The 25606-nt window shown below is 49.3% G+C and overlaps 1 protein-coding gene across 49 annotated transcripts in view; it reads left to right on the forward strand.

The window, feature by feature from the left end:
- The window catches only part of PTK2 (protein tyrosine kinase 2), a 247100-nt gene that overhangs the window by 102087 nt on the left and 119407 nt on the right, over positions 1-25606 (forward strand). For all 49 annotated transcript variants that reach the window (XM_082720640.1, XM_082720644.1, XM_082720642.1 and 46 more), the window contains 3 exons: positions 2713-2800; positions 15887-15966; positions 17946-18008. In XM_082720640.1, the coding sequence (XP_082576766.1) occupies positions 2713-2800; positions 15887-15966; positions 17946-18008 (231 nt within the window). The remainder of the gene's footprint in view (positions 1-2712; positions 2801-15886; positions 15967-17945; positions 18009-25606) is intronic.

Here is a 25606-nt window from a genome sequence, read left to right on the forward strand (position 1 = left end):
CCGTGAAAACAGGGTCATTACTTCTCAGCCAGGGTACTGCGCTCGCCTCCGGGCCTCCTGCTTCTTCCTCTGGGCCCTGTTGTCTGTCCTTCACACAATAGTGTGTAGACCTGCCTGGTCTGAGGAACGTCTGTCCTGCAATTACCCTGCTGTTCTCTGAGCCCCATAGTCCCGATGCGCAGGGGCCTCTGTGATCTGCCGCCTCCCGAGCCCGCCTCTCCCTGCTGCCCGCCTGCTCAGTGCTCGTGCTCAGTGCGGTCGAGCCGCACTTGCCTTCCCACACATCCTCTCTCCTCAGGGCCGCCTCCCCATTCTCTTCCATCAGAGCAGAACTCTTGTCCCTGCACATAACTGAATGACGCCTTTCCCCCGCTCAGATCTTCCTTCAGATCCCCCTGGATTGGAGTGTCCTCTGGGGCCACCTGTGCAGAGCCATCTGTTGTCACTTGTCGCTCCCCTTACCGCGCTTCTTTGCCTGTGTCCCACTTACTGCAGCCCCGAGATACCTGTGCATTTGCTGTCTGACTTCCACCACCAATCGTATCTCAGATTTTCGAGGGCCGGCGCTTGGCCTGTTTATTCAGTTTATTCGGCGTCTCCCCAGCCCCTGGAGCTGTGCCTCGGATGGGGTTGGCACGGGAATCAGTATTCGCGGAGTGACGGCTGATGCCATCAGTAAGCCGTGGAGCCCGCGCCCACTGTGGGCCAGGGAGTGTGCGCGGGCTTCTGCGCTCACTCTCTCACTTATTTCCCGACGAGCTTGGGACCAAGGCACAGAGAGGTGGTGGCAGACCGTGGGTGGGCCACGGAGCCAGAGTCCCAGCCCACGGCACCCCCTCCGGAGCCCGCGTTCTTCCTGCTTCTGGCAGGGCCATAGCATAGCGGGGTACGAGGCCACTCGTACTCCGAGCTCATACTCCGCACATCCTTATCACCATCCCTGTCGGGCCCTGAGGAGTCCTGGAGTGTCCACGGAGCCGTCGTCAGCATGGTCAGGCTGCCGGCTGGTCACAGTGTTTGATCCGGGTCTGTTGCCTTACCCTCAAATGCGGTAACATTCCTAGCAGAAGCCTTCTGTCCTGTTTGATCCTGAACGTGCAGCCTCGGGCCGGCTGCAGCTGCTTGTAGAGCCTCGTCTTCCAGTCCGCTAACGGGCACTTGCTCCGCTTCTGTTCTCTGACGGGGATGTGGCGTAGAAGTGGTGCCTGCGGGGGACTTGGAACGTGCTGGCAGTAATGAACTCTAGCGTGTTCCACAAGGGACCGCCCCACGTGCAGCGTCTGGAGTGACTCGTTGACCTCGATCTGAGGAGGAGCAGAAGGGAGGCTCACTGTTGGGCAGTTGCGTATTTTAATGAGGGCAGACACTCCACGGTCTTAGCGGGGCTTGTGTGTGTGTGTACCTTGCATTTTTTCCGCTCTTAACTAACCAAAAGAATCGTGTTACTTCTTTATTGGCGTGTTTCCCTTGTGAGACTGTTAAGTTTTTTTAAACATCAGTAAATAAAACTTTTTAAGAAAAAACAGATCTTCCTATAACCTTTGGGTAGGCAAATATTTTTACGAACAAAACACTAAAAGAATTTCCCAAAAAGAGAAAGAATAAATAGGGCTACATAAAAATTATGAGCTTTATTCCTCGACAGATAACATTAAAATAAAAAGATTTTTCAAATAATTTTTACAAGACGCCGCCAAAGAGTGAAAGATGAGTCTTGGAGTGGCGGAAGACAGGAGTCTAGCAATGGCCTCACACCCTGAATGTGTAAGACAGCTGGGGGTGGGAGAGGGGGACCGACAGCCCTTTAGAAGAAACAGATGTTTCACAAAAGGAGATTTCCTTTTCGGCAGTCATCAGATGAGGCCGTTGGCGGTCCACCCTACTGCGGCAGGCACTGGTGACTACAAGGAAGAGACATGCTGGGCGGAGAGATCCAGAACACCGCATGCTGGTGGGGCTTTAAACGGGTGTGGCTTCTTCAGTTCCCTGACGGGTGGCACCTGCTAACGCAGGGGTGTGTGTGTGTGTGTCTGTCTGTCTGTCTGTCTGTCTTATACTCCCAGTCTGTGCCTGTAAAGGACATGGAGAAGAGAGAGAGAGGGAGAGAGCATTCTGGTGAAATTTGTTTCCACCACTCTTGAAGTGCTTCCTGAACAATTAAATTAACTAGTTTATGCTTAGAGGAAGAAAAAAAAAAAGAGAGTTGGTATCCTCATAATAGCTAAAGAAGCAGGAATAACTCAAATGGCCCTTAGCAGTGGTGTGATATTTCATGCAATACTGTGAGCTCAGAGCAACCGTCAGCTTCTAGATAGGCTGAGTCTCACAAGCAGGTCAGTGAGTGAAGAAAGGCCAGACAGGAAAGGGTATGTTCTGTGTGGTTCCATGCACATGTCAGCCGTCGGGGGAGGTCTGGGGAGGTGCTGCCCCTGCCCTGGGTGGACAGTGACTGCTAGGACCGGGTGCCTTCTGGGCTTCTTTCTGCTCTGTCCCTTGCAGGATCATTGAGCTCTGCTCTGGACACTGAGGTGCACGTCTTTTTGCTAATAAGTTTGAAAATTGATGGTTAAAAATTACTTGTATTTTAAGTTACTTTTAAGATAATATTTCAGAGTAATTGGTTATGCCATAGTTATAATAATGCTGTAATTGTAGACTATGAATTGAGAAAATTATTTATTTCTGATTTTTCTATTGTGAATTATTTTTTAGATATGAATTGAGAATTCGTTATTTGCCAAAAGGATTTCTAAACCAGTTTACTGAAGACAAGCCAACTCTGAATTTCTTCTACCAACAGGTATACGAGAACACTCTAATGTACCTTATTCTTTGTGACTTTGAATCCTACTTACTACATGGTTTTATTTTAGAATTTGATTTAAGCTAACATTTGGGAGAATGTGTATTTGTCACAGTATGACATTGAGAGACTTTTAACCAGTAAGAAATTTTGAATTTTTGACCCTGAATTCTTATACGCTTAGGTAGATCTTTAAAGATACTTCTTTTGTGTGGTACAGCGAATCCTAAGCAATACAAGCCTTGGTCTGTCTTTAACTCAAGTACCGTTACCATGCCCGAGTATCCGCAGGCCGGGCCCATGTGGAATTTATTGTCGGAGCCACCGAGAGTCACAGAATCTCAAGAGCAGTTTGCACAATAAAGGCAGAATTGACTTTTTTTTTTTTGCACTGAGTAACTTCCCTTTTACCCCTTCACATATTAGTTGGGCAATACACACATGTGGCGTAAACGAACCAATAGAATTTTACGACCAAATACATGTCGCTTGTTCGTTTCCACGAAGAGTGACGAAAAACAGGTGTGAGGACCGGCTGACATGTGCGTGCATGTTCTACAGCCAGAAGCACGGGGTCCTTCCTCGTTTTAATAGAAATATTTATTATCTGTCTGTGGTTGGTTAAGAGCGCAGAGGAACTAAATGAGATCGTCTGCACCTAAATTCCTCACCCGGGCGGGGACCTCCTGCGAACAGGACGCGTGCTCAGTCCCCCGCTGTCGGGAAGCGCACAGGGCATGGCCGTGCCGGGAGCTTCTGCTGACCCCGTGGAGGCGCAGAGCCCACGCGCTGTCCTGGGAGGGGTCATGTGAGGGGTCCCCAGCTTCGCAGACGAGGAAGAGTCGTACTTTCGGAAACATGGTGCATCTTAATCTGAGTTAAAAAGTTTGGAGAAGAAAGGAGTGAGGAGCTGAGGCCCCCATCGTGAAAAGGGAAGGCTGTAGGTTTCCTCCCGCAGAGTTAGGGGAGCTATTTAAGGGATGTAGTCCGTGAACGTCTCGAGGAGAATTTTTGTCCTTGGGAAGTCAGACCACACTGATGGCGCTGGCGTCCGTCATGGACCGGATGGGTCTTAACGGCGGCTGCCAGCAGGTGAGGGCGCTCTCCAGCCATGCAGGCAAGAAATGGGGGAGGCAGAGGGGTGCCTGGAGCACGTTCAGCAGTGGATTTGATGGGATTGGGAGACGGATCAGACGCGAAAACGAGGGTGTGGATTGCATCAGTCCAGCTGCCTGATGGCGGGAACGAGAAGACATGGCTCACTTCAGAAGGAAGGCGGTAGCCGGGTAGGTCGTTTTCTTTCCTGATGTGAGAAACCTGCGGGTTCCTGCTGGGGAGACCCACGCTGTGAGCACAGGATGCCAGGACGCTGCTCCCAGGTACTGGGCCTGTTTTCTCACCGCATCGGGAGCGGGAGGCGTGAGGGCCGGGGCCTGACAGGAGCTGGGGGAGGTTGAGCGCGACGCAGAGTTGCATGGGAGGGGGGTTTGCACTTGGCAACACGGAAAGAGGAGAGTCAAGTTTTGATGCAGTGGAGATTGTTGGGGGCCCGCTCGTACCACAGGGGTGACTTCGGTTACGAGCTGCCCTGGGGCGTGTTTCCCCTGCTCGGCGGCGGCGACTGACGAGCCTCGTGCTGGAGCGAAGCAGGTGACGGGCGTTAGCTGGTGGGTTTGCCTTGCGTTCTCGCTCTTGTCTCTGATCTTTGTCACTGTTGGCGTAATTTCTTTGAGATGATCCGCCCCTGAGGAAATCCATGACTGCTTTAGTGACACCGGTCTCTACCAGTCGCAGTCAGGCCGCATTGGCTCGCAGTCCCTCCCTTTTATAACTTGGGGCCAACCTCGCAGCCGACCGCGTTCTTGGTCCTCCCACGCTGCGACCTGCTGTCCTTGTTTTTCCTTGGACGGGACCTTGCTTCTGTCTCCGACTAAAAGTACCGCGTGTGCTGGTGTGGCCCCAGCTTCCCCTTCCTCCGGAGACCTCTCTCCCCACGGTCTGTGTTGTTCAGCAGTCTTTAGAGGACCCAAGAGGTGGGGAGCGCACATCCCGTCGTGCGCTCACCGTGCGTGCAGCGGCCCAGCTGTCCCATCGGGTAAGATGCACAGCTCTGTCACCTATCCCGTGAGTGAGGTGGGGTTGTCCGTCCTTCCCGTGCCCCGCCAGTCTTCCACGTTGGTCTGTAGGCAGCGCCAGGCCCTGGAGCAGTCGGCAGTTACCGTCTGTGAACATGACACGCGTGTGAGCTCACCTTCTGGGACGGGACATGTCCCTCTCCGTCCCGTGCGCCTCCACCCCACCCTCTGCTTTCTCCGTTCCTGTACTTTCTCTCACAACCTGACCCTTCTTAATCTCTTACAGCTGTTCAGTCATTTGGCACATTTTTAGGAAGTCCCCAGAATACTCTGAAACATTACTCAAAGTATCTTTATCCTAAATAATTGCTGTCATTTTTTGTGTGACTTTACGGTATTCTCCCATGGACCTGTGTTTTAAAAGAAATACAAGAGCCATTGTGATACCGCCCATTGCCCACATCGAAGGCTGATCCTTGCCCGTGTCCCAGGGACAGGAGACAGAGGGAGGTAAAGGTGTGTGCAGAGTCCAGGGGGAGGGCAGGGGAAGGACTGTTGTCACTACCAGTGAGTTGGCAGCTGTACTAAGAGCCATGAGTGCACTCCTACCCTCCGGGTCGCATGTGGCAGTGTCGGCAGCGGGTGTGGAAGAAACAGTGGACTGTGGGCAGTTTGATAGTCACTCTGATGCTTGCCCTTGCAGGGGCGCACGGTAAAGGTAAGACGGACACAGGCGTGTGTGCGGGTGCTCATCGGAGCAGGGCTCTACCGGAAGGGGAACCGGAGCCTTGCTCCGTAAGGTCGGTAAGAGGTTCCTCAGATAAGTTGTGTGGAGCATCAGGTGTGCGCGTCCGTCCTGACCCAAGCGCCGCAGCCGCGTTCGCACACGCGGGAGCTGTGATGCTGATGCTGGCGCTTACCGCCGCCCTGCATAGAACATGCGTGGTTCTGCTCGTGGGAGAAGACATGCTTACTGTTGTTTCTACCCTGACCTAACAGAGTCGTGCAAGGAGCATGGTTTTTGCGTTGCTGCTTTGACAAGGACCTATGTGTTTACTCAGCTCCTTGTGCTAAGCTCTCAGTGCAGAAGCTGTCCTGTTGCACACGTGGGCATTCCAGCGCTGTCACAGGTGACCCGTGTGCTCACTTGTGTAGGCAGGACCAAGATTGGGACAGGCCTCATGCCACCATTGGAAATCAGCTAGGAGTTCAGAGCTTTCCCCTGTTTAAACACGTGCACTTGTGCACGTGCACGCGCATACACACACACACACACACACACACGGCATAAATAAAACTGGCCCTTCAGCGGCTGTTTGTAGCCAAGGTCTACTTAATTGTGAATGGATCTGAAGTATTTTGTGAGAACCTTTTTTTCTCTTCTTTTTCCCTTTTTAAAAAAATTAACATATAATGTATTATTTGTCCCAGGGGTACAGGTCATGAATCATCAGACTTACACACTTCACAGCACTCACCACAGCACATACCCTCCCCAGTGTCCATCCCCAGCCACCCTATCCCCACTCCCCACCCCCCAGCAGCCCTCCGTTTGTTTCCTGAGATTCAGAGTCTCTTACGGTGTGTCTCCCTCCCAATCCCATCTTGTTTCATTGTTTCCCTCCCTACTCCCCACGACCCCCCGCCCTGCCTCTCAGCTTCCTCATACCAGGGAGATCCTATGATAATTGTCTTTCTCTGACTGACTTATTTCGCTTACCATGATGCCCTCTAGTTCCATCCACATTGCAAATGGCAAGATTTCATTCCTTTTGATAGCTGCATAATATTCCATTATGTATATATACACCACATCTTCTTTCTCCATTCATCTGTTGATGGACATCTAGGTTCTTTCCATAGTTTGGCTATTCTGGACGTTGCTGCTATAAACATTCGGATGCACGTGCCCGTTCAGATCACTACATTTGTATCTTTAGGGTAAATACAGTAGTGCGATTGCTGGGTCATAGCTCTATTTTCAACTTCTTGAGGAACCTTCATGCTGTTTTCCAGAATGGCTGTACAGCTTGCACTCGTGTTTTGTAAGAACTTGAGTGTGGAAATTTTCACTGAGTTCAGGGATAAGTTACCTAATAGAAGCCTCAGAGTTAAATGACACCCGTTCTATAATTTTTAAAATCTTTTTTCTATTGATGAAAATATGTAAGGTGTATACATATATGTGTATGTATATTTCTACTGGATTCCAGGCTAAATGGATCAATTTTTAGGGGGCCCAGAATTTGATAACCTTGATTCTTTTTAACTATTTAGTTTGGTAGCACCCAACATGTGTATGCTTTTGTGAGGTGTGATAGTTAGTACTAGCGTGAGTGCTCGGATGCTACAGCCCAGATGAAGAGAACACACCTATTATCTCCTGGTCCCCGTCCCTGTCCCACCCCTGCCCCCACACTTTTCACTCCATGCACTCAGCCACGGTCCTATGTGTCCGTCATCCCCTGCTTACTTCCCCTTGCAAGTTGGTCACATTTGACAGTGAGCGCGTGTTTGGTTCTGGCATAGGGTGCGCGCTGCCCGAGACCCCGAGCCCTCTGCGTGCCCTCAGCGGCCTGACTCGCATTTGCATATTGTTTTGTATGTCACCCAGCTCATAGAAGCATTCCAGAAGATTAAAAATGTTTGATTCTGCGCTTTTAGTTGTTTTCAGTGAGCAGTCTCATCAGGACATTTGGTCCACAGTGTTGGTGGAAATGGAAGTTATCATAAGGCTATTTAAACATGGATCCCGTGTGGTTCATTTCTAGAATAATTTTGAACTGTGGTTAGAGTCTGTGGTTCATTTGATGCTAGTCCAGATTTGTTTAGGCCTGTTTCAGCACCTCCCACCTGCTGAGGTTGTTTCAAGGTTCTGGTTTTGCTGGAGGAGAACGTGTCTTCTGTGAGTGTTGGGCACAGAGGGTGACGAACACCCGTGAATTCGAGATTGTTGGCAGTGTTGTTCAGGCTTCCCATGTGGCTGGGATTCGTTTTTCCTGCTTCTGGGTATAGGTCAGGCCAGGGAGCATTCTCTCTCGGAGCTTGGATGTTCATTATTGCTGTTGAGAAGTTGGCTGTCATCCTGTCTCTGAAGGTGGTCTGTCCTTTCTCTCTGGCCAGCTTGAAGACCTTTCCTTTGTCCTTTGTGTTCTGCAGTTCTGTTACAAATCAGGTGTGGATCTCCACTCATTTCTTCCTGCTTGGTCTGCGATGTGCTCCCTCTACCTGGGGGCTCATCTCTTTTCATCAGTTCTGGAAATGTCTTATGATTTTGACTCGGACCTCGCCTTTTCTCCCTTCTTCATGACTTGGCCTGAGGCCTCCGCGCGGGTCCACGTTAGAACCTCTCCGGCTGCCCTCCCTGTGCATCCACTTCCTTCTCCTGTCTCAGCGCTTTGTCCCCCTGGGATCTACAGTTCAGGTAAACCCATCACATCATCACCAACTCTCCTCAGTCGCAACCAGCTTGGATGGGTAATGCATTTGTTGAGTTCTTATCTAGCATGTGTTAAACTTGTGTGTCCCTTCCCCCTTTAAGAGAATCCACTAGGCCATCATTCATGGCTCTTACGGTTTGCTGATTTTTCTGCCTTTATTTCTGTACCATTTCTTGTAGAGGTCATGTCTCTTCTTAATTGTAACATCCGAAATTCCTGGACCTGACGTCTGTTGGTGCTGGCTTACACTCTTAGTGATGCATGTCCCTGTGTGTTTGTTACGAGCTGTTCTTTTGTTGAATTTCACATGTGGGAATCTTTAGGGTCTAGCTGGGCAACTGGTAAACACTCCTGAGTGTTACCTGTTTTGTGATCTCTGTTTCAGAAGAACATATATTTTTTATTACTTTGGTTCTTTTATCAGGGTAGAAATAAAAGAATTATGTTTAGATTGCCTCTACCACCATTCTGATCCTGTGAAACAGAGAGCACTTACAATAAACTACCTTCATTTTATTATCTTACAATTTCATTGGTGCCCACTATTCATTTTGTCCATGCTTCTGGATGGTGTCCTGCAGAAAGCAGTGTGCCAGTGGGTGTGTTGAGGGTTGGGTTACTGGTTGGACATTATCCTGTGGATGCAGTTTCATTTAAAGATGTCCCAATGTGAGATACTGCAAGTGATTCACCAAGTGTTTTTGACCCATTTTAGAATATTCTGAAAGCTATTAATCTGCACACTCTAAAAATAAACTGGAATCTTATTATAACCCTATTCACTGTAGAGCAAAAGTTATAAAACTAAGTTTTGACGCTGAAGCTAATGGCTCATTTTAAAACAAGGAAAGTATGTCTAACCCCAAAATCAAACTTTTCCTTTGCCATATAACATTTTCTTCCTTGTTATCTCTCTGAAATCTCATTTCAGAAAGAATTGCATTTGACTGGCAACCTTCTGCAAATAATGGTGGCCATTATGAGAAGAGCGAGGCCCATGTTTGGTCAAGAAGTTGTCATATGAACTCAAATTGTATCGATGTAGAACTTATATACAAATCATTTGGCACTCGAAATTTTCAGCTCTTGGGATGCATGGGTCAGACATGGAGTTCCCATTGTTTTCCCCTACAAATATTTAAGATTAAAATGAGTACAGTTGACCCTTAAGTAATGTCAGGGGTGACGGGTGCTGACCCCCTGCACAGTCATAAATCCATGTATGACTTTTGGTCCCCCCCCCCAGAACTTAACTACTAATAGCTTAGCCTTGATCAGAAGTAAACTTTAGTAATAATGTAGTCAATTAACACATATTTTTTATGGTGTATGTGTTATATACAATATTCTTACAGTAAAGTAAGCTAGAGATTAAAAAAATGTCATTAAGGAAGTCATAGGGAAGAGAAGATACATTTATAGGACTGTACCGTGTTTATAAAAAAAACAAACCCATGCATGAGGGGACCCCCGCAGTTCAAACACGTGTTCCTGTGTTACCTGCATATTCCATCCGTCCTGTCCTGGACATACTACCTGTAGCATAATTATGACTTACTTGACAAAAGGAGTTCCGGTAGGAAGTTGAAAGGAGATACCAAGGTGGGAGCTGTCCCTCACCCTGAGGAGTAGAATCTGGAAGTGCCTGGGGAAGTTCTGAGGTACCAGGATGTGTGATTTCTTATTCCTGTGATTTTTATTTGAATTTTTTATCTTTACAAGTTTTTATTCAGATATTTGCATTATCAGAAATTGATATCCTTATCTGTATTTTCTTGGCTATAAAGCGTTCTGTCAGTTAAAACATTTTGAAATGGCAGCTCCATGTGGGAGATTTTTAAAATTTTTTATTCTTTTAATACCTGACTTTTTAAAAACATTTTAATTTAATTTTATTTTTTCAGTGTTCCAAGATTCATTGTTTATGCACCACACCTGGTACTCCTTGTAATCCATGCCCTCCTTAATACCCACCACCAGGCTTACCCATCCCCCCACTCCAAAACCCTCAGTTTGTTTCTCAGAGTTCACAGTCTCTCATGCTTCCTCTCCCCCTCCAATTTCCCCCAATTCACTTTTCTTTTCCTTCTCCTAATGTCCTCCATATTATTCCTTATTCTCCATAAGTAAGTGAAACCTTATGATAATTGACTCTCTCTGCTTGACTTATTTCACTCAGTGTAATCTCCTCCAGTCCCATCCATGTTGATACAAAAGTTGGGTATTTGTCCTTTCTGATGGCTGTGTAATATTCCATAGTGTATATGGACCACATCTTCTTTATCCGTTCGTCCGCTGAAGGACATCTTGGTTCTCTCCACAGTTTGGTGACCATGTTCATTGCTGCTATGAACATTGGGGTGCAGAGGGCCCTTCTTTTCACTACATCTGTATCTTTGGGGTAAATACCCAGTAGTGCAATTGCAGGGCCATAGGGAAGCTCTGTTTTTAATTTCTTAAGGAATCTCCACACAGTCCTCCAAAGTGGCCGCACCAACTTGCATTCCCACCAACAGTGTAAGAGGATTCTCCTTTCTCCACATCCTCTCCAGTACACATTGTTTCCTGTCTTGCTAATTTTGGCCGTTCTAACTGGTATAAGGTGGTATCTCAATGTGGTTTTAATTTGAATCTCCCTGATGGCTAGTGATGATGAACATTTTTTCATGTGTCTGTTAGCCATTTGTATGTCTTCTTTGGAGAAGTGTCTGTTCATGTCTTCTGCCCATTTTTTGACATGATTATCTGTTTTGTGTGTGTTGAGTTTGAGGAGTTCTTTATAGATCTTGGATATCAGCCCTTTGTCTGTAGTGTCATTTTTGAATATCTTCTCCCATTCCGTGGGTTGCCTCTTTGTTTTGTTGACTGTTTCCTTTGCTGTGCAGAAACTGTTGAGCTTGAGGAAGTCCTAAAAGTTCATTTTTGCTTTTGTTTCCTTTGCCTTTGGAGACAGGTCTTGAAAGAAGTTGCTGTGGCCGATGTCGAAGAGGTTACTGTCTATGTTCTCCTCTAGGATTCTGATGGATTCCTGCCTCATGTTGAGGTCTTTTTTCCATTTCGAGTTTATCTTAGTGTACAGTGTAAGAGAATGGTCATGTTTCATTCTTCTATACATAGCTGTCCAATTTTTCCAGCACCATTTATTAAAGAGACTGTCTTTTTTCCACAGGATATTTTCTCCTGCTGTGTTGAAGATCTATTTGACCATAGAGTTGAGGGTCCGTATCTGGACTCTCTACTCTGTTCTGTTGGTCTATGTGTGTTTTCGTGCCAGTACCATGCTGTCTTGAATACCTGACATTTTCAGTGTGGGAATTGTCAGTTGTCATTTTTCCCCCAAAAAGGTAAAATACATATGGGTCCAAGTCTGACTTATTCGAAGGTGTATTTTCTGTACTTATTTGATAGATTGCGTAATGGACCTTTCTTCTTCTTTTGTCACTTCTGTATACTTCAAGAAGTACTCATGGTATTGAGGATGTAGGTAAACCTTGCATACTTGCTCTGTTCGACACATTTCTTGGTCATCCCTCTGTATGAAAGACTTTAGAAACGGGAAGGCATTATACATTTGCCTTCAGCCCACCTCATGGACTTGGACAGACTCTCACACTGGTAGGTTCACTCTGGGCGTGGGACCCCCAGAACCAGCCTTAAAGCTTAGTCACTCACTAGGAGGATTTATAGAACTTGGGTTGTTTGATTCTCTCACAGAGTAAGAAGAAAAAACCTCATGAATATAAACAGTTCTTGCCACAGAAGGACGTCCAAACACACGGTGTTTCTCGAAGTAGGAAATTGACATCAACATGGATGCAGATTAATTTGAAAAACCAAACACAGGACTCCTGGCGGCTCAGATGGTCAGCGCAGACTCTTGGTTTTGGCGTGGGGCGTGATCTCAGGGTTGTGAGGTGGCCCCTCGTCGGGCTGTGTGCTCAGCGTGGAGCGTGGGGTTCTCTCTCCCCCGCAGTCCTCCCCTGCTCGCACACTCTCTCTCTCTGAAACAAATAAATAAAATCTTTAACAGCAAGCAAAACGAACACCAGCTCTCTGAGGTCTTCTCTTAGAAGATGCGTGCTCCCGTGCTGTACTTGGGAACAGTGTACAGTAGCTATCTGTGGCATAAGGAGAGACTGTGACATGATGTCAAGCGAAGCAGGCGGTGTGTGGGAAGTTATTTCGTGAGCCCCTGCGGGTGGCGGGATGTGTTCTTCACCTACCCTGCGTCGTCTTCCTATGGAGGAAGATTGTGGTCTTTGCTGTGGGAGAGTTTGCAGGAGATACGGCCACACGCTGTAGGGTTGGCCAACTGGTGCTTGAGCCCTCACTCTTACGACACTCGCTGTGTGACCGCGGGTGACCTGACTTCCCTGATCTTTCTGTGTAAAATGGGACGACTAACCCCTGCCTTGAAGACTTGTTGTGACAGGGCGGGGCCTCGGCCCTGGCAGGCGCTCCTTGAATAACAGGCAGCCCCTCTGCTGTCACCCTCATTCTCTCTAGGCTTGTTCTAAGCCTTTTTTTTTTTTTTAAAGAATTTATTTATTCATTTGACAGACAGAGGTCACAAGTAGGCAGAGAGGCAGGCAGAGAGAGAGGGGGAAGCAGGCTCCCTGCTGAGCAGAGAGCCCGATGCAGGACTTGATCCCAGGACCCTGGGACCAGACCCAAGCCGAAGGCAGAGGCCTTAACGCACTGAGACACCCAGGTGCCCCTTGTTCTAAGCCTTTAAGTTGGGGGCGGCGGTGCTGTCCTCTCACGGTGGTGCGGCAAACTCCAGGACACGTCACATACACGTAGGTCTGCCGGCCAGGGAGCGTGGTGTGCTTACTTGAAGCAGTTTTATCCACATATACTTAAATGCTCAATAAATTGCATTTATTTCACAGACAAAAGGCAGTGAGTTCCTCTGGAAGTCAGTAGATGAGAGGCAGTCAGAAGTGTCTTATCAGAGAAATGAACATGGAGTGTAGTTGAACTCCGAGTCCTGAAGAAAGACACCTGAGCACAGCTTCGGTCTGCGAACGTGCGTGGTGGTTTCGGAGAGCGTCATCTGTGGATGGGGTTTGCCGTCTGTGCTTCTGCAGACACAGGCTGCCCAGGGCTTGGGGTAGGGATGTGGGGAGCCAAGGGTCTGTTGGCTGGCTTTGTGTGGGGTCAGTCCACTCTGCAGGGCGCACAGATCATTTCAGGCCGTGGGGACACGGCACCATGCGCCAAGAGAAGTGCACTGTTGACAGAGAACAACGCCTAGAGCTTTCAGGTCATGTTCATGATGGGGTTTTCTACAGGAATTAAGTTGTCATTTCCTCTCTGTGCATTTTTGCAACTAATGTGCATTTGGTTTTGATGAATGAAATAAAGTATGTGATTACGTTTTCCCACCTGTGAAACGTGCTTAAACATTGTAATTAATCTTTAAGATAATTTTGTAATGACGAATTTTACTCAGCAGCTAATTGATATTCTGCTGTGCTTTCTTTGAAGTCCTAACCGAATGGTGAACTAAGATCGACTGGTTCAGTCAGAACAACCGTGCTGTTCTCTGACTCATGGAAATACATGTCTTATTGTACCTCTTGTGCCTTTATTTTTGTGTGCGGTAATAAACCTTTTTAGGATGCAAAAGCTTAGCTTTGACGTTTCTATCTATTTTTTGCTATATAGGAGAAAGGGCTAGTTGAAGTATAAACAAAATGATTCTAGGATTAAAGCTTTTTACTTAATTTAGTGGATTGAGTAAATTAGATCCACTGAGTCAGTCGTAAATACCTAATCTGTGTAAACAGTAGAAGTTACTGTTGCTTACGTATGTGGAAAGTGATATTTGCAGAGATACCCAGACCCCAATTTGAAGACTTTATTCGTTCATTCATTTGCCCACTCATTCTGTTAACCATTGTTATTAACAGCCTAGGTCTAGGTGCTAATGCAGAAAATAAGGCCAAGGTTTTGAGGACATGTTGAGATCAGAAATAGCATGGGGTTGCCCATGGCCATGGTCGTCGCTCCTCCTCAAGACAAAGGAGTGAGTCGGCAAGTACGGCGCGCGTTGGGTGCTAGCCTCTTGGTGCGCTGGAGAGGCTATTCCCTTCTGAAGGCTCTCCCGCTCCCGGTGGGGAGAGGGTGGTGAATGGGCCGGAGGAAGTGTGGGTCAGTGGGTCGGCAAACTTCCTAGGCCAGCGCTGCCGAGCGGCGGGGCAGTTCAGCCGGCCACGGGCGGTCCGGCCTGAGCAGAGCTCGTCCTACACTCGGGTTTCTCTAGTCGCCCAGCAGTCAGCACGGGGAGGTGGCCAGCGTGTTTCGGCCGGCGCTGCTTTGGTCAGGCAGTTAAAATAAAGGGCTAATGAGAGACTGGGAGGTCGGGGGTCTTTGTAGGGGAAGGTCACGATGATGACACACTTGGTGTAAGGTCAACAGAGTTTATCGGGGGTTAGAAGTCTTTTCAGCAAGTGAGCTGACAGCTTGGAGGTAGTAGCTGAAGAGCAGGGTCTTTGGAATTTTGTTCTAGGGCAGAGGTTATCACGCCTTATCTGTGAAGGGCCCGAGAGTAAATACTTCAGATTTGAGCACTAAGAGACAAGATCCAGGGTGTTTGAAGTACTTCTATAATACGGGACAAGACAGGTTTGCATGAAATGTTGTATTGCCGAAATTGTACTGCAGGAGTGGAGTGTGGTCTTCGTGGCACAGTGCTGCTGTGGGGGATAACGGACCCCCTCGGGAGTGGCCACAGTCCCCAACTGTGGCTCAGAGTGGCGCTCCCTGTGGCCAGGTCCTGTTGCTCCCTTAATGCTGCTTGAGAAGGAGGTCTGCTGTGTTTCGTCTCGGGAAGTGTATTCTTCTGGTCACATGCTCTCAGGTCAGCTGACAGCGCGCCACTCACCGTCACCGAGCACAGCCGTTCCTCAGAAGGTGCTTGTGGACTTCCTCTGGAGTCTTCTCTTTTTTTCCCGATTCAAATTCAATTTAATTAACATAAAGGGCCTTACTAGTTTCAGAGGTAGAATTTAGTGAGTCATCAGTCGCTTGTAACACTGGTCGGTGCCCATTCCAAGAGTCTCCTTGTTATATTGGATTTTACACGTGTTGTGACCTTGCAGATTACTCACATTCGGGGTGGTGAGGTGGGACGTGTTAGTTGCAGAGTTACACGGGTTTGGAAATATGTAAATTTTCTTTGCCCTTGCCATGGAGGTCCAAAGAATGCTGGGGGGACTGTAGTTAGAGTTGAGAAAAGACATCCCCTGAGGATTCGCTTGGAACTGGAGATCTTCTTGCTTTCCGTTGTGACAGCGCAGGGCGCAGTGTCTAAAGCCGCTTGCGATTCAGGGGACGTTGCTGCTTCTTGAAGTTTAAGTGCTCTTGGATTAGATGCGTTCCCAGGAAGTCCATTTTATTTCCATAGCTGTTCTTGGTGTTACTCATTTTTATATCCAACGTCTAGTACAATTATTGGCCCAGTGTCTGGTGGATGTGAGCGACATCCCGGAAGCAGTTGTGGAACGAGCGACTCTGCGCGTGCTCTGCTAACGCAGCACTGTCTTCCCGTTCTTCTGTTGCAGGTCAAGAGCGACTACATGTCAGAGGTGGCTGACCGTGTGGACCAGGACATTGCTCTGAAGCTGGGCTGTCTGGAAATCCGGTAAGGTGCTAACTGGGCGTTGAGGGCTTGGCCGCTCTGAGGTGTACTTTAGTTTGGGAGATTACCCAAGTATTTTCCTTTTCCTCATAAAGATTATTCATCAAATACTGAATAAAATTTGAGTAAAAATTGGAGATTTTAAATTAGGTTTGTCAGTGTAACTTTTAGAAATCTTAGGATCTTTTAAAATGGTATTTCATTGCATTTAAAGCTGGAATGATTGACGAGCGTGCACATGTGTGAGCAGGTCTGAAAGCGCTCCTCGGTAGTCCCCTGCGGGTCATGGAAGTGACCTGTGTCACTGGGGTCCCAGGTGCTAGCCACGCACCACAGGTGGGGACCGAGGAGTTAAACGCGCTAGTGCACACCATTTAAATGGAAGCGTAAATAGCCACATACAGCTAGTGGCTGCCGTGTTGCAGGGTTATGGGAAATGGAAATCTGAGAATATCGTTCTTAATTCTGTTACTATTTGTCACCATGTGTCATATGTTATCTTCTATGCTAGCATTTTAACTTTGAATAGAAGAATATTTTACCTTTTTCAGGTGTGATTTCAATTAAAATTTACTCTGGGCTCTAGTTTAAGATGAGTTGGTTAAGCTAGCCACAGTTTGATTATGTATGCTCGGAACAGTTAGAATTTCCCCCCAAGGTCACAGTTTTTTATACTTCACGAGGCTGTTTACATACCCGACCCTACAAGGACCCGAGGGCAGTTAGGGTGTCATTCTCAACTCATTAAAATTCACGTTCAGCCTTACTTCTGTTTCCCAGTAACGGAAGTCATCCCTCGCTGGTCTCTTCTGTTCCTGGCCTGCCCCTGAGCCCTCTCAGCTCTAGGCAGAAAGCGTCCTTGGCCGCCCCTTTCTGCCTCCAGACAGTGCTGCGCGGGCTTATCTGGAGGTGGGGTCAGAAAGCACGAGGTGTTGGGCGAGAGGCACGGGGACCACCCTGGGTTCTCGGTACCTTTCCTGCTCCTTCCCACACGGGCCTCCCGTGCTGTGTGCATCCCTCTCCCTGTCCCATGCAGTGTCCCTGACTTCACTGTGAAGTGAAGGGCTGCCGGAGAAGCCGGACGGTGCGGCCTCCCCCTGCAGCCCCCCTTCACCCCCCCGGTCCCCGCATGGGGAGAAAGTCAGGAAACCAAACTGAGGGACCCATCGGGGGCCCTCTGTAGTTTCTCATCTAAATCTACTACTTGCATTTTGAGTAGAACAAAGAAAAAGCCAAACAAATTTAAAAAGCAAAGCCAGTATTTATAGTATTAGAGACAGGTTTGAAACGGAGTCTGGTCCTCCTGTTACGTGACTTGAGACGACGTGTCCTACCTGTGTGTCCCAAAGCAGCTCCAGCCGGAGGTGTCCTTCTGCCAGGTACCGTGTGTGTGCAGAGAGAATCCGGCACACGCGTGGCAGGTTCTGTAGAGAGAGGAGCTGGCTCCCGCGGGGCCCGACTTGGCTTGACTGGGTCGTGTGGAGTGCGGGGAAGGCTAGACGGCGTACATTCAGAGGGTGGACAGCGCTGCCCGGGCCGGAGCCTGCCTCCTCCCTGCACAGCCTGTCCTCATGATTCTGTCACACGTCCGTGCACTCGCCCTTGGTGACAGGTGGCCCTGCAGGAGTCCGTGTACTTGCTGCTCGCCTGTTCCCACGGCCATCCTGCTCGTGCAGGCTCCCACCGAGAGACTAGCACAGCGGCCAGCAGTCGTAGCTAAGCTCCTTACACCTGGAGTCTGTCTCGTCCTCACAGAGCCACACCTGATTCACACTCAGGGAGAAAGCAAGCTCGTCCAGTAGGACGGAGCCTGTGTTCACTGCTCTCTGCCTCCCAGGGGCTTGGGAATCACCGCTTGGGGTCGGGTTCGTGTGCATTACAGCACAGCAGGGTGTCTGTGGCCGAGCCGCAGAGCCATGTCCGCTGAGCAGTGCGGACGCCCCTTACACGTGTGTGTGAATGTGTGTCTTCCCTGGTTTTAGGCGCTCGTACTGGGAGATGCGAGGCAACGCGCTGGAGAAGAAGTCCAACTACGAAGTGTTGGAGTAAGTACCCCCCGCCCCAGCCGCACCGCGTGCCAAGCAGTAGGCCCGCCTTCAGGCCGTGGGTGTTAGTTTACCTAAAGTTAAATCCCAAACCCAAAACGCTGCCATTTCTAGAACAGTCGCATCTGGATGAAGGAAAGTTTTTATAAGCAAAGGATTCCAACGACAGTAACCGCGCGTGCAGACGTTTTCCCTTGTTGGCGAGTGCCTTTGGGCTGATCGTGTGGCGTCAGCACGGACTGCCATCTCCAGCTTCAGTCGTGTCGGGAGGAGGTCTCTCTTCCAGTTCGCATCGGATGCAGGACTGCCGAGTCAGTTCCTCCTCACATTCCCTGTCCACGGTGCTGTAGGGTTTCCACGGGTGGAGATAAGTGAATCACTTGTTGCTTATGGAACAGGATGTTTAGAAAAACAAAATTTTTCGTATCATGGAATTGGTTTGTGTATTAGAGTTTGCCATCAGGTTGTCTTATCAGCGCATATCAGCATGCTGGAGCTTATGTCTGGGGAGGCAGGAGTTCCATACTGCATCGTTTTGATGATTCATGCAGCAAAAGAGAGTTGATCTTTAAGTCCCAGCAAAGGTCCGCTGTAGTCTCCTTAGGAATAGTGGCACATCTGGCAACGCTTACCTTTTCTGGCTGTACTATTACTGAACTCCTGGTGGTGTTTGGGAGGTGTAAAGTAAACGGGAAATAAAGTAAAAGGTCCCTGTCACCACTCTGCTGTGGGAGCAGCTTTGGCTGCAGATCGCACCGGAGTCACGTTCCGTGGAACGAGTCCTGCCCTTCAGAGGATGGTGTCAAAGTCGGAAAGCCACGAACCTCCGAGACAGAAACTGCCAGCACTCACTGGGGCATAGATTCTCTTCACAACTGTCGTGCCGGACTCGGTGCTCGGACGCGTGTCATTGGCATGGAGGAGATCGTTAAAGATCTTATCTCGGGTGACGCTGGGCTTGTCCTCAGTTCAAATGGAGGCTCAGGATAACAGGAGGAGTTTTACCTGTTTGGTTATTTGGTCAATTATCTGTTCCTTTGTCCATTGGTTTCTTTACTCATTAGTTCACTTAATGGACGTTACTGAGCGTGTGCCCAGCCGCTGGCAGCCGAGTGCTGGGCATTCAGATATTAATGATCCAAAACGCTCACCCTCAGGAAGCTTCCAGCGAGCAGGGAGACTCAGCTGGGTGAGCAGGGCTGTAGAACAGTGTGCCCAGGGGCTGAAGTAGAGGAGCCTGGGGGCGGGGGGCTGTCGGGAGCACGGTTCGTGATGTTCGAGGTGATTTCACGGGGGGATGAGGTCTCCCCAAGTCTCGAAGAAAGCATGTGGGCAGGTGCGGGGAGCTACCGGGGAAGAGGGATGAGACTTTGAAGGCACAGAGACACGGAAGTTCAGGTAGCAGCTAACAAACCGTCCATGCATTGTGAAGGCCATGTCAGCAACAGCCCACTGCTCTCCAGGAGCCTCTGGTCCTTGGCCGTGGCTGACTCCTCGGCCATCCGCAACAGGACAGTGGTGTGAGGAGCTGGGGGGCTGTGGGCCGGCTGGCTGCTGAGACTTGGGTTCTGTCCTGGGCCACCAGGGATTCCGCTCACAGGAAGAGTTTCTGTTAGACGGGGAGCCGAAGAAGTTGTTGGAGCCTGTTGATTTTCAGTTCTGAGGGAACGTGCATGTTTTTGCAATGAAAAGGAAGGAGAAATGTGGATTTATTTTATGTTTTAAAATCGCTTATACCAGTAGCATTAAAATCTTCCCTGGTCCCCCGTGCCTGGTTTCTAATGTCGTTCATCAGTGAAAGGAACCAGGGCTCCTTTGAAAAATGCCTGATGGCTGGGGGTGGGGGGGAAGGGGGTACAGGAGGGGCCTGTGCATCTTGGTGCCGGAAGGGAGGAAGTGCTTGGTCAGCGTGGGGCGAGAGCACCTGAACTGCCTAAAGCTGGAATCATTTGAGCTACAAAGTGAGCGAGTAGTTTTAGATTAGAACCCGGAGCGTAGAGCAGATACCCGGAGGCCCTCCTCGTACACATGAGCGAACACGTGAGCAGTGACAGATCTCCCCTACAGAAGAATTCAAAGTAATTTATGTAGATGTGACCATGAAGGGGCAGAGCTTAAAATCCCACCTTAAAGGATGGGCTGTACGTGGAGGCCTGTACAGGACGGCGTTGGGGGAGGGAGTCGGCAGGCAGTGAAGAGACCCGGCCGACACCACCTGAGCTAGACGAGCAGGGACAGGCCACACATGGCCACTTCACCTCTGGTGGCTTCCTCTCCTGTACCCGTAAGCCCAGTCTCATCATGTGGAAGCACAGATAATTCCTAGCCAAGGGACATTATTCAAAATACCACCTTCAAACTGTCAAGATGGTCCAAAACCAGGAAAACCTGAGAAGCTGATGGAGCCAAGAAGAGCCTGTGGAGCCTGGTGCCGAAGTTGGATTCTGAACCCAAAATGATGCAGAAGAAGTAACGAAATTTGAATGAAATACAGACTGTTTCGAATAACAAGTCAGTGTTGCGGTAGGAATTGTGGCTGATGTGCCATGCGTGATAGGGACTGGGAGCGGGAGCGGACCTGGGCGTGGGGCACCCGTGGGCCTCTCTACTATGTTTCCACATCTCTGGACAGCTGAGACTATGCTACAGTAGTCTGTCTCCATTTAAAGAGAAAGGATCTGGGAATGGAGATGAACAGCCAGTGGGGAGACAGGGGTGACAATCTCGAGGGTTCCAGCCCCCGTGGTGGGCTGTTCCGTGAAGTCTGGGAAAGACCTGGGTGATACGTCACCTGGCAGTTAGCGACAGGACGCCAGAACATCTGTTGGCGTCCTTTGGGTCACCGTGAAAGCCTGTCCTGTTGCCGTGAACTGTATCCTGCCCTGTCCCTGCAAGGCCACAGCAGGAGCTGTGGTATCACGGGGTGGAAGGAGCCAGGCGTGCGGTAGATACTATAAAGGGACACAGAGCCAGAGGACAGCAGGGGCCCAAATGAAACCCTCATGTGCCACGCACTGACGTGTTCGTGGCAGCAGGACAGAAGCAGGGATCCTTCGGGGTGGGGGTGGGGGGTATGTTTGGAGAGAGGGGTTTTCAGGTTAAGCTCTGTTTGCAACGAGGGGCCCCGGCTGGCTCAGTCGCTACAGCTGCTGCTGTCGATCTCTGGGTTGTGAGTTGGAGCCCCACGCTGGGTGTGGAATCTACTTAAAAACATTAATACATTTAATTAAAAAAGAAAAGATCTATTTGAAGTGAAAGACAAGGATTGCATCAGAATTGGTGTAAAATTGGCTTATTTCTAGGGAATACAGAAATTGAGGCGATGGACTAGGAGGTGGGGGGCAGAGGACAGACCCAGGCACTAATGGGTGGGGGTCAGTGAAGTGGAGAATATGGGGGTTACTGCGCACGGGGGGTCTGTATTATGGGAGAAATGGGTGCAGGGTGGTGCCATTGCGCCCTCTCGGGGGGTGTGGGGGGCAGGCTGAGTTACGTGCAGTCTGGAGGTTGTGTGTTCTCGTACAGGTGTGCTGTGTAAGTCAGGCAGACAAGTGAGAGAAGGAAAAGAAGTGGGTTTAAGAGGCTCACAGTCCCGGGTCGACCCTGGGTCTGTGCTGGGCCGACCTGCCCGTTCTCCACCCCTCCCACCCCCCAGCAGGGCTTCCGTGTAGCCGCGGATGTTGTGTGCCTGTCCTCTCGCCGCACAGTGTCTGGTGTGGGTCCTTCCACCACTGTGTCCCGTTCCCAGTGTGTGCTTCCAGGGCCACAGAGTGAGGGCGGTGCCCGTGCCTGCCTCGGTGTGCGGGGTCAGGGAGGCGACCACATCGAGAGCCGGACGCGGTGTGGGCCCTGAGGGGCCTCCGCCCTTGCTCCCCTTGTGATCGGGTCCAGAGGAGCGCTTGTCCCTCGCACTGAAAACCAAACTGTGTAGCGTTACTTCGCAGTGTTCGTAAGAGAAAAGCATATAAAGGAATGTCAGAGTGCACCTGTTAACTCAATCTTGAGCCTTTTCAGTCATTTTCATTCGTTTACAAGGTAGTAATACATTCTAGCTGAGAAAACTGGGACAGACTCGTCCGGTAAGACGGACTCCCATGGGCCTGTGCTCACCGCCGTCAGCCGCACTGTCCGCAGACGCAGCCCTGCGGTCCTCCCTCGTTCCACGTGTGCGCACGCGGCAGGGCCGCGCCGGCCTCGGTGGGACCTCGTGTCTGTGAGCCTGCAGCCTGCCGCCTCCCGTCGGCCTGGTTCGGGGAGCCGTTGGCGCTGAGCGAGCGCGTGGCCGCCGTCAGGTCGGGGAGCGTGCTGCACGCCACCAGTCCGTGCGGGGACGCTCTGGCCTGTGACAGCACGAGGTGGCATCACCATGTTTCCTTGTGCGTTCTTGCCTGGTGACCAATTAGTGGCAGCTTGTTTTGTTTGCTTTCCCTTGATTACTGTTGATATTGAAGACCTGCCCGTATGTGGGCTGCCATACAGATTCCTTTTTTAAATTTGGCTGTATTTTTTTAAAGTTTTTACACCTATTTATGTTTTTCCTTATTAATATTAAGAGGTTTTTGTCATATTAACTATGTTTGTCGTATTTGTTCTGTATGTTCTTCCCAATTGGTCTTTGTCCTCTGTGATTATACGGCCCATCCTCACCTAGGACTTGTTCTTTCTTTCATGTCATTTTTTTTTTTTTAATGTAGTAAAATCTGCCAGTTATTTTCATTTTAGTTAAGAGTTTCAAGACCTGGGGCTCCTGGGTGGCTCAGTGGGTTAAAGCCTCTGCCTTCAGCTCAGGTCATGATCTCAGGGTCCTGGGATCGAGCCCCACATCGGGCTCTCTGCTCAGCAAGGAGCCTGCTTTCTCCTTTCTCTCTCTGCCTGCCTTTCTGCCTACTTGTGATCTTTGTCTGTCAAATAAATAAATAAAATCTTCCAAAAAAATAAATAAAAAAGAGTTTCAAGACCTGTTTGTTCTCAAACTTTTGTGGAGTTATTTCTATTTTTTCATCTCCAAAGATGCAGATATTTCTTCAAAGGTTTTCTTGGTAGTGGTGGTCTATGCTAACAGCTTCTTTGGCTTTTGTGGAGACCGTCTTAATGGGCTGGTGTAAGACCATTTCCCTCCAGTAACGGACTATAACAACATTCAGACGCAGAGAACGTTGAGAGATCCGTGTCGTGAACGTACGTGTTACCCGCCTGCCCCCTGAACTCTTCGGGGAACATTCTGCCGTGTTCGCTTCCGCGACCGGAATGCACTTTCTCTTCAGGCTGGTTAACGTCTGCCTTTCGTGGTACTTTGTCTCTTGACATGTCATTAAGTGAGAAGGTATGTGTCTCCCTCTGTGAGAGTGGCTGGACCCATTCCCTCCTGTGGGTCAGTTCGTGTTTGCTCTGTATTTGGGTTTTTTTTCCCTAGAAACACAAAGAGTTTTTATCTTCTTGGTTACTTGAACCTCATGTCATTATTCAGTTACCCTCAGGCTGCCTAACCACACACACTTCCTTGTTTTGGGAGCACTTCTCGTCCCGAAGTTCACTCTGCCTTCTGGAGGCTAGCACTGATCCGGCTTTCATTTTCTCTGCTTGTATTACTTCTTCTGTTCTTTCCTTTGTTACTTTTCTTCTATTAATTCCCAATTTATTACATCCTTAAACTTTTACACGTGTCTCTTACAAGCATCATAGAGCCGGATTCCACAAATCCAGAACGTGTTTCTTCTAAATGGTAGATTTAATACATTCGTATTTATTAGGATAAACAATATATTTGGACTGACTTGTGTTGTCTTTATTTTTGTTGTCATTTTTTTTCCCCAGAAACTTTGTTTTTTGGGGTAGGGGATGTCTGTGTGTGTGTGTGTGTGTGTGTGGATTTTTTTTCTTTTTTCTCTTCTACTGTTTATTTCTTAGTGGGTTTTCTTATTCTAAATCTTCTTGTCTCATGATTTGGAAATTTATAAACTATTTCTGTTCTTTTACTAGTTACACTTCCATTTGAACCTTCTGTATTAACTTAACCAAGTTTAGATCTTAACGTTCTCTTCCCCTCTCTTCTGGACACCGTCTCCGTACGTCCTGCCGGCTCGCACGCCGTTCCGCCGTGTGCTGGTTCTGTTTATTTCAGACCCGCGTGTTAGATGTTGTTATCGTAACCTCACGCAGACACGGTCGATTCGGCAGCACAGACACCGCTTCACCTCTTGCGCATCCCTGTGTCTGCCTCAGACCACCCTTCCCCCTCCTTTGCCTTCAGACGCTGTACTTGCTCCACGCTCGAGAGATCGCCTTCGGTACGGCTGCTGACCGATGCGCGGCTGCTTCTCTGCGGTCACTCTGTCCCTTTAGACTGCTGCGTTGCTCTTCCCATCTCGCTTGTTCCTCCTGCTTGCATTTTGTTCATGACCCAGCTTGGATCCATGTATTTCATCTGGAAAGTGTATGTGCCGTCGGCCCTGGAATTGTCAGCACTTGGACCTCTGTGGCTCTTACTCTGGTTCGTATTTTCCATCCGTTTCTTCCTGTGATGGTGTCTGTGTCGTTCTCTAGATTTGCCCTCTGAGCCCTTCATTCCCTCCTAAGTAGTCTCTGTCCTACCTCATAGCTCATGTTTCATTTCACCATTGATACTTTTCGATTCCAAGTTCATTTCTGGGGATGCGATCTGTTCTTCCCAATAGCCTTTTGTCACGTGCTTGTGTGTGTGATGTGCCAGGAGTGTGTCCGTTGGCTCCTCCTCTGACCCACACAAGCCTCCAGGTAGCTTGAGTCAGAGCTGGTAGACCGAGCTTGGGCAAGCAGGGCTCTCCAGGGACTTCGTGGAGAGCCACGGTGAATGGCACAGCTGCAGCCTCTGTCGGGTCCAGGCCCATCCCCCCATACACACCTTCAGACGGTGTCCCGTCCAGAACCCCAGAGCGGGTGCCTGGGGCTGGGGGTCCCAAGGCTCCTGACCCCCAGCGCTTGGCGTGGGCCAGGACAGGCACACAGGTCTGCCTGCTTGTCTCCATGCTGCGTGAACAGTCTCGTCGCTCAGCCTGCCTTCTGGTGTCAGCTTCCCTTTCTCTTACGGTATATTATTTAGAAATTCTTTTGTTTGTACCTTTGGTGGTAAAGTTCAGATTCTGACATCTTGAAAGGGACCTTTACTGCATGAACAATTTCTTGACTCATCATGGTAGTTTCTCAGTACTTTAAAAATTCGTGGAGGGGCACCTGGGTGGCTCAGTGGGTTAAAGCCTCTGCCTTCGGCTCAGGTCATGATCCCAGGGTCCTGGGATCGAGCCCCGCATCGGGCTCTCTGCTCAGCGGGGAGCCTCCTTCCTCCTCTCTCTCTCTCTGCCTGCCTCTCTGCCTACTTGTGATCTCTGCCTGTCAAATAAATAAATAAAATCTTTAAAAAAAAAGAAATTCGTGGAGCCGTTCCTTCGGTTCTGCCTTTGCACACCGCTGTTGGAAAGGCTGGTGCCAGGGCTTTACACCTGTGCCCACTGAGTGGGTTGCCCGGCTGAGCGGACTCCGGACCTCCTGCCCCAGGGACCTGGCAGCCCGGGTCCTCCAGGGCCTCAGCATTTCTCTTTGCTACTGAGCATTGCTAGTGACTT

This window comes from Mustela nivalis, assembly GCF_964662115.1.
Source record: "Mustela nivalis genome assembly, chromosome: 2".
Classification (NCBI taxonomy): Eukaryota; Metazoa; Chordata; class Mammalia; order Carnivora; family Mustelidae; genus Mustela; species Mustela nivalis.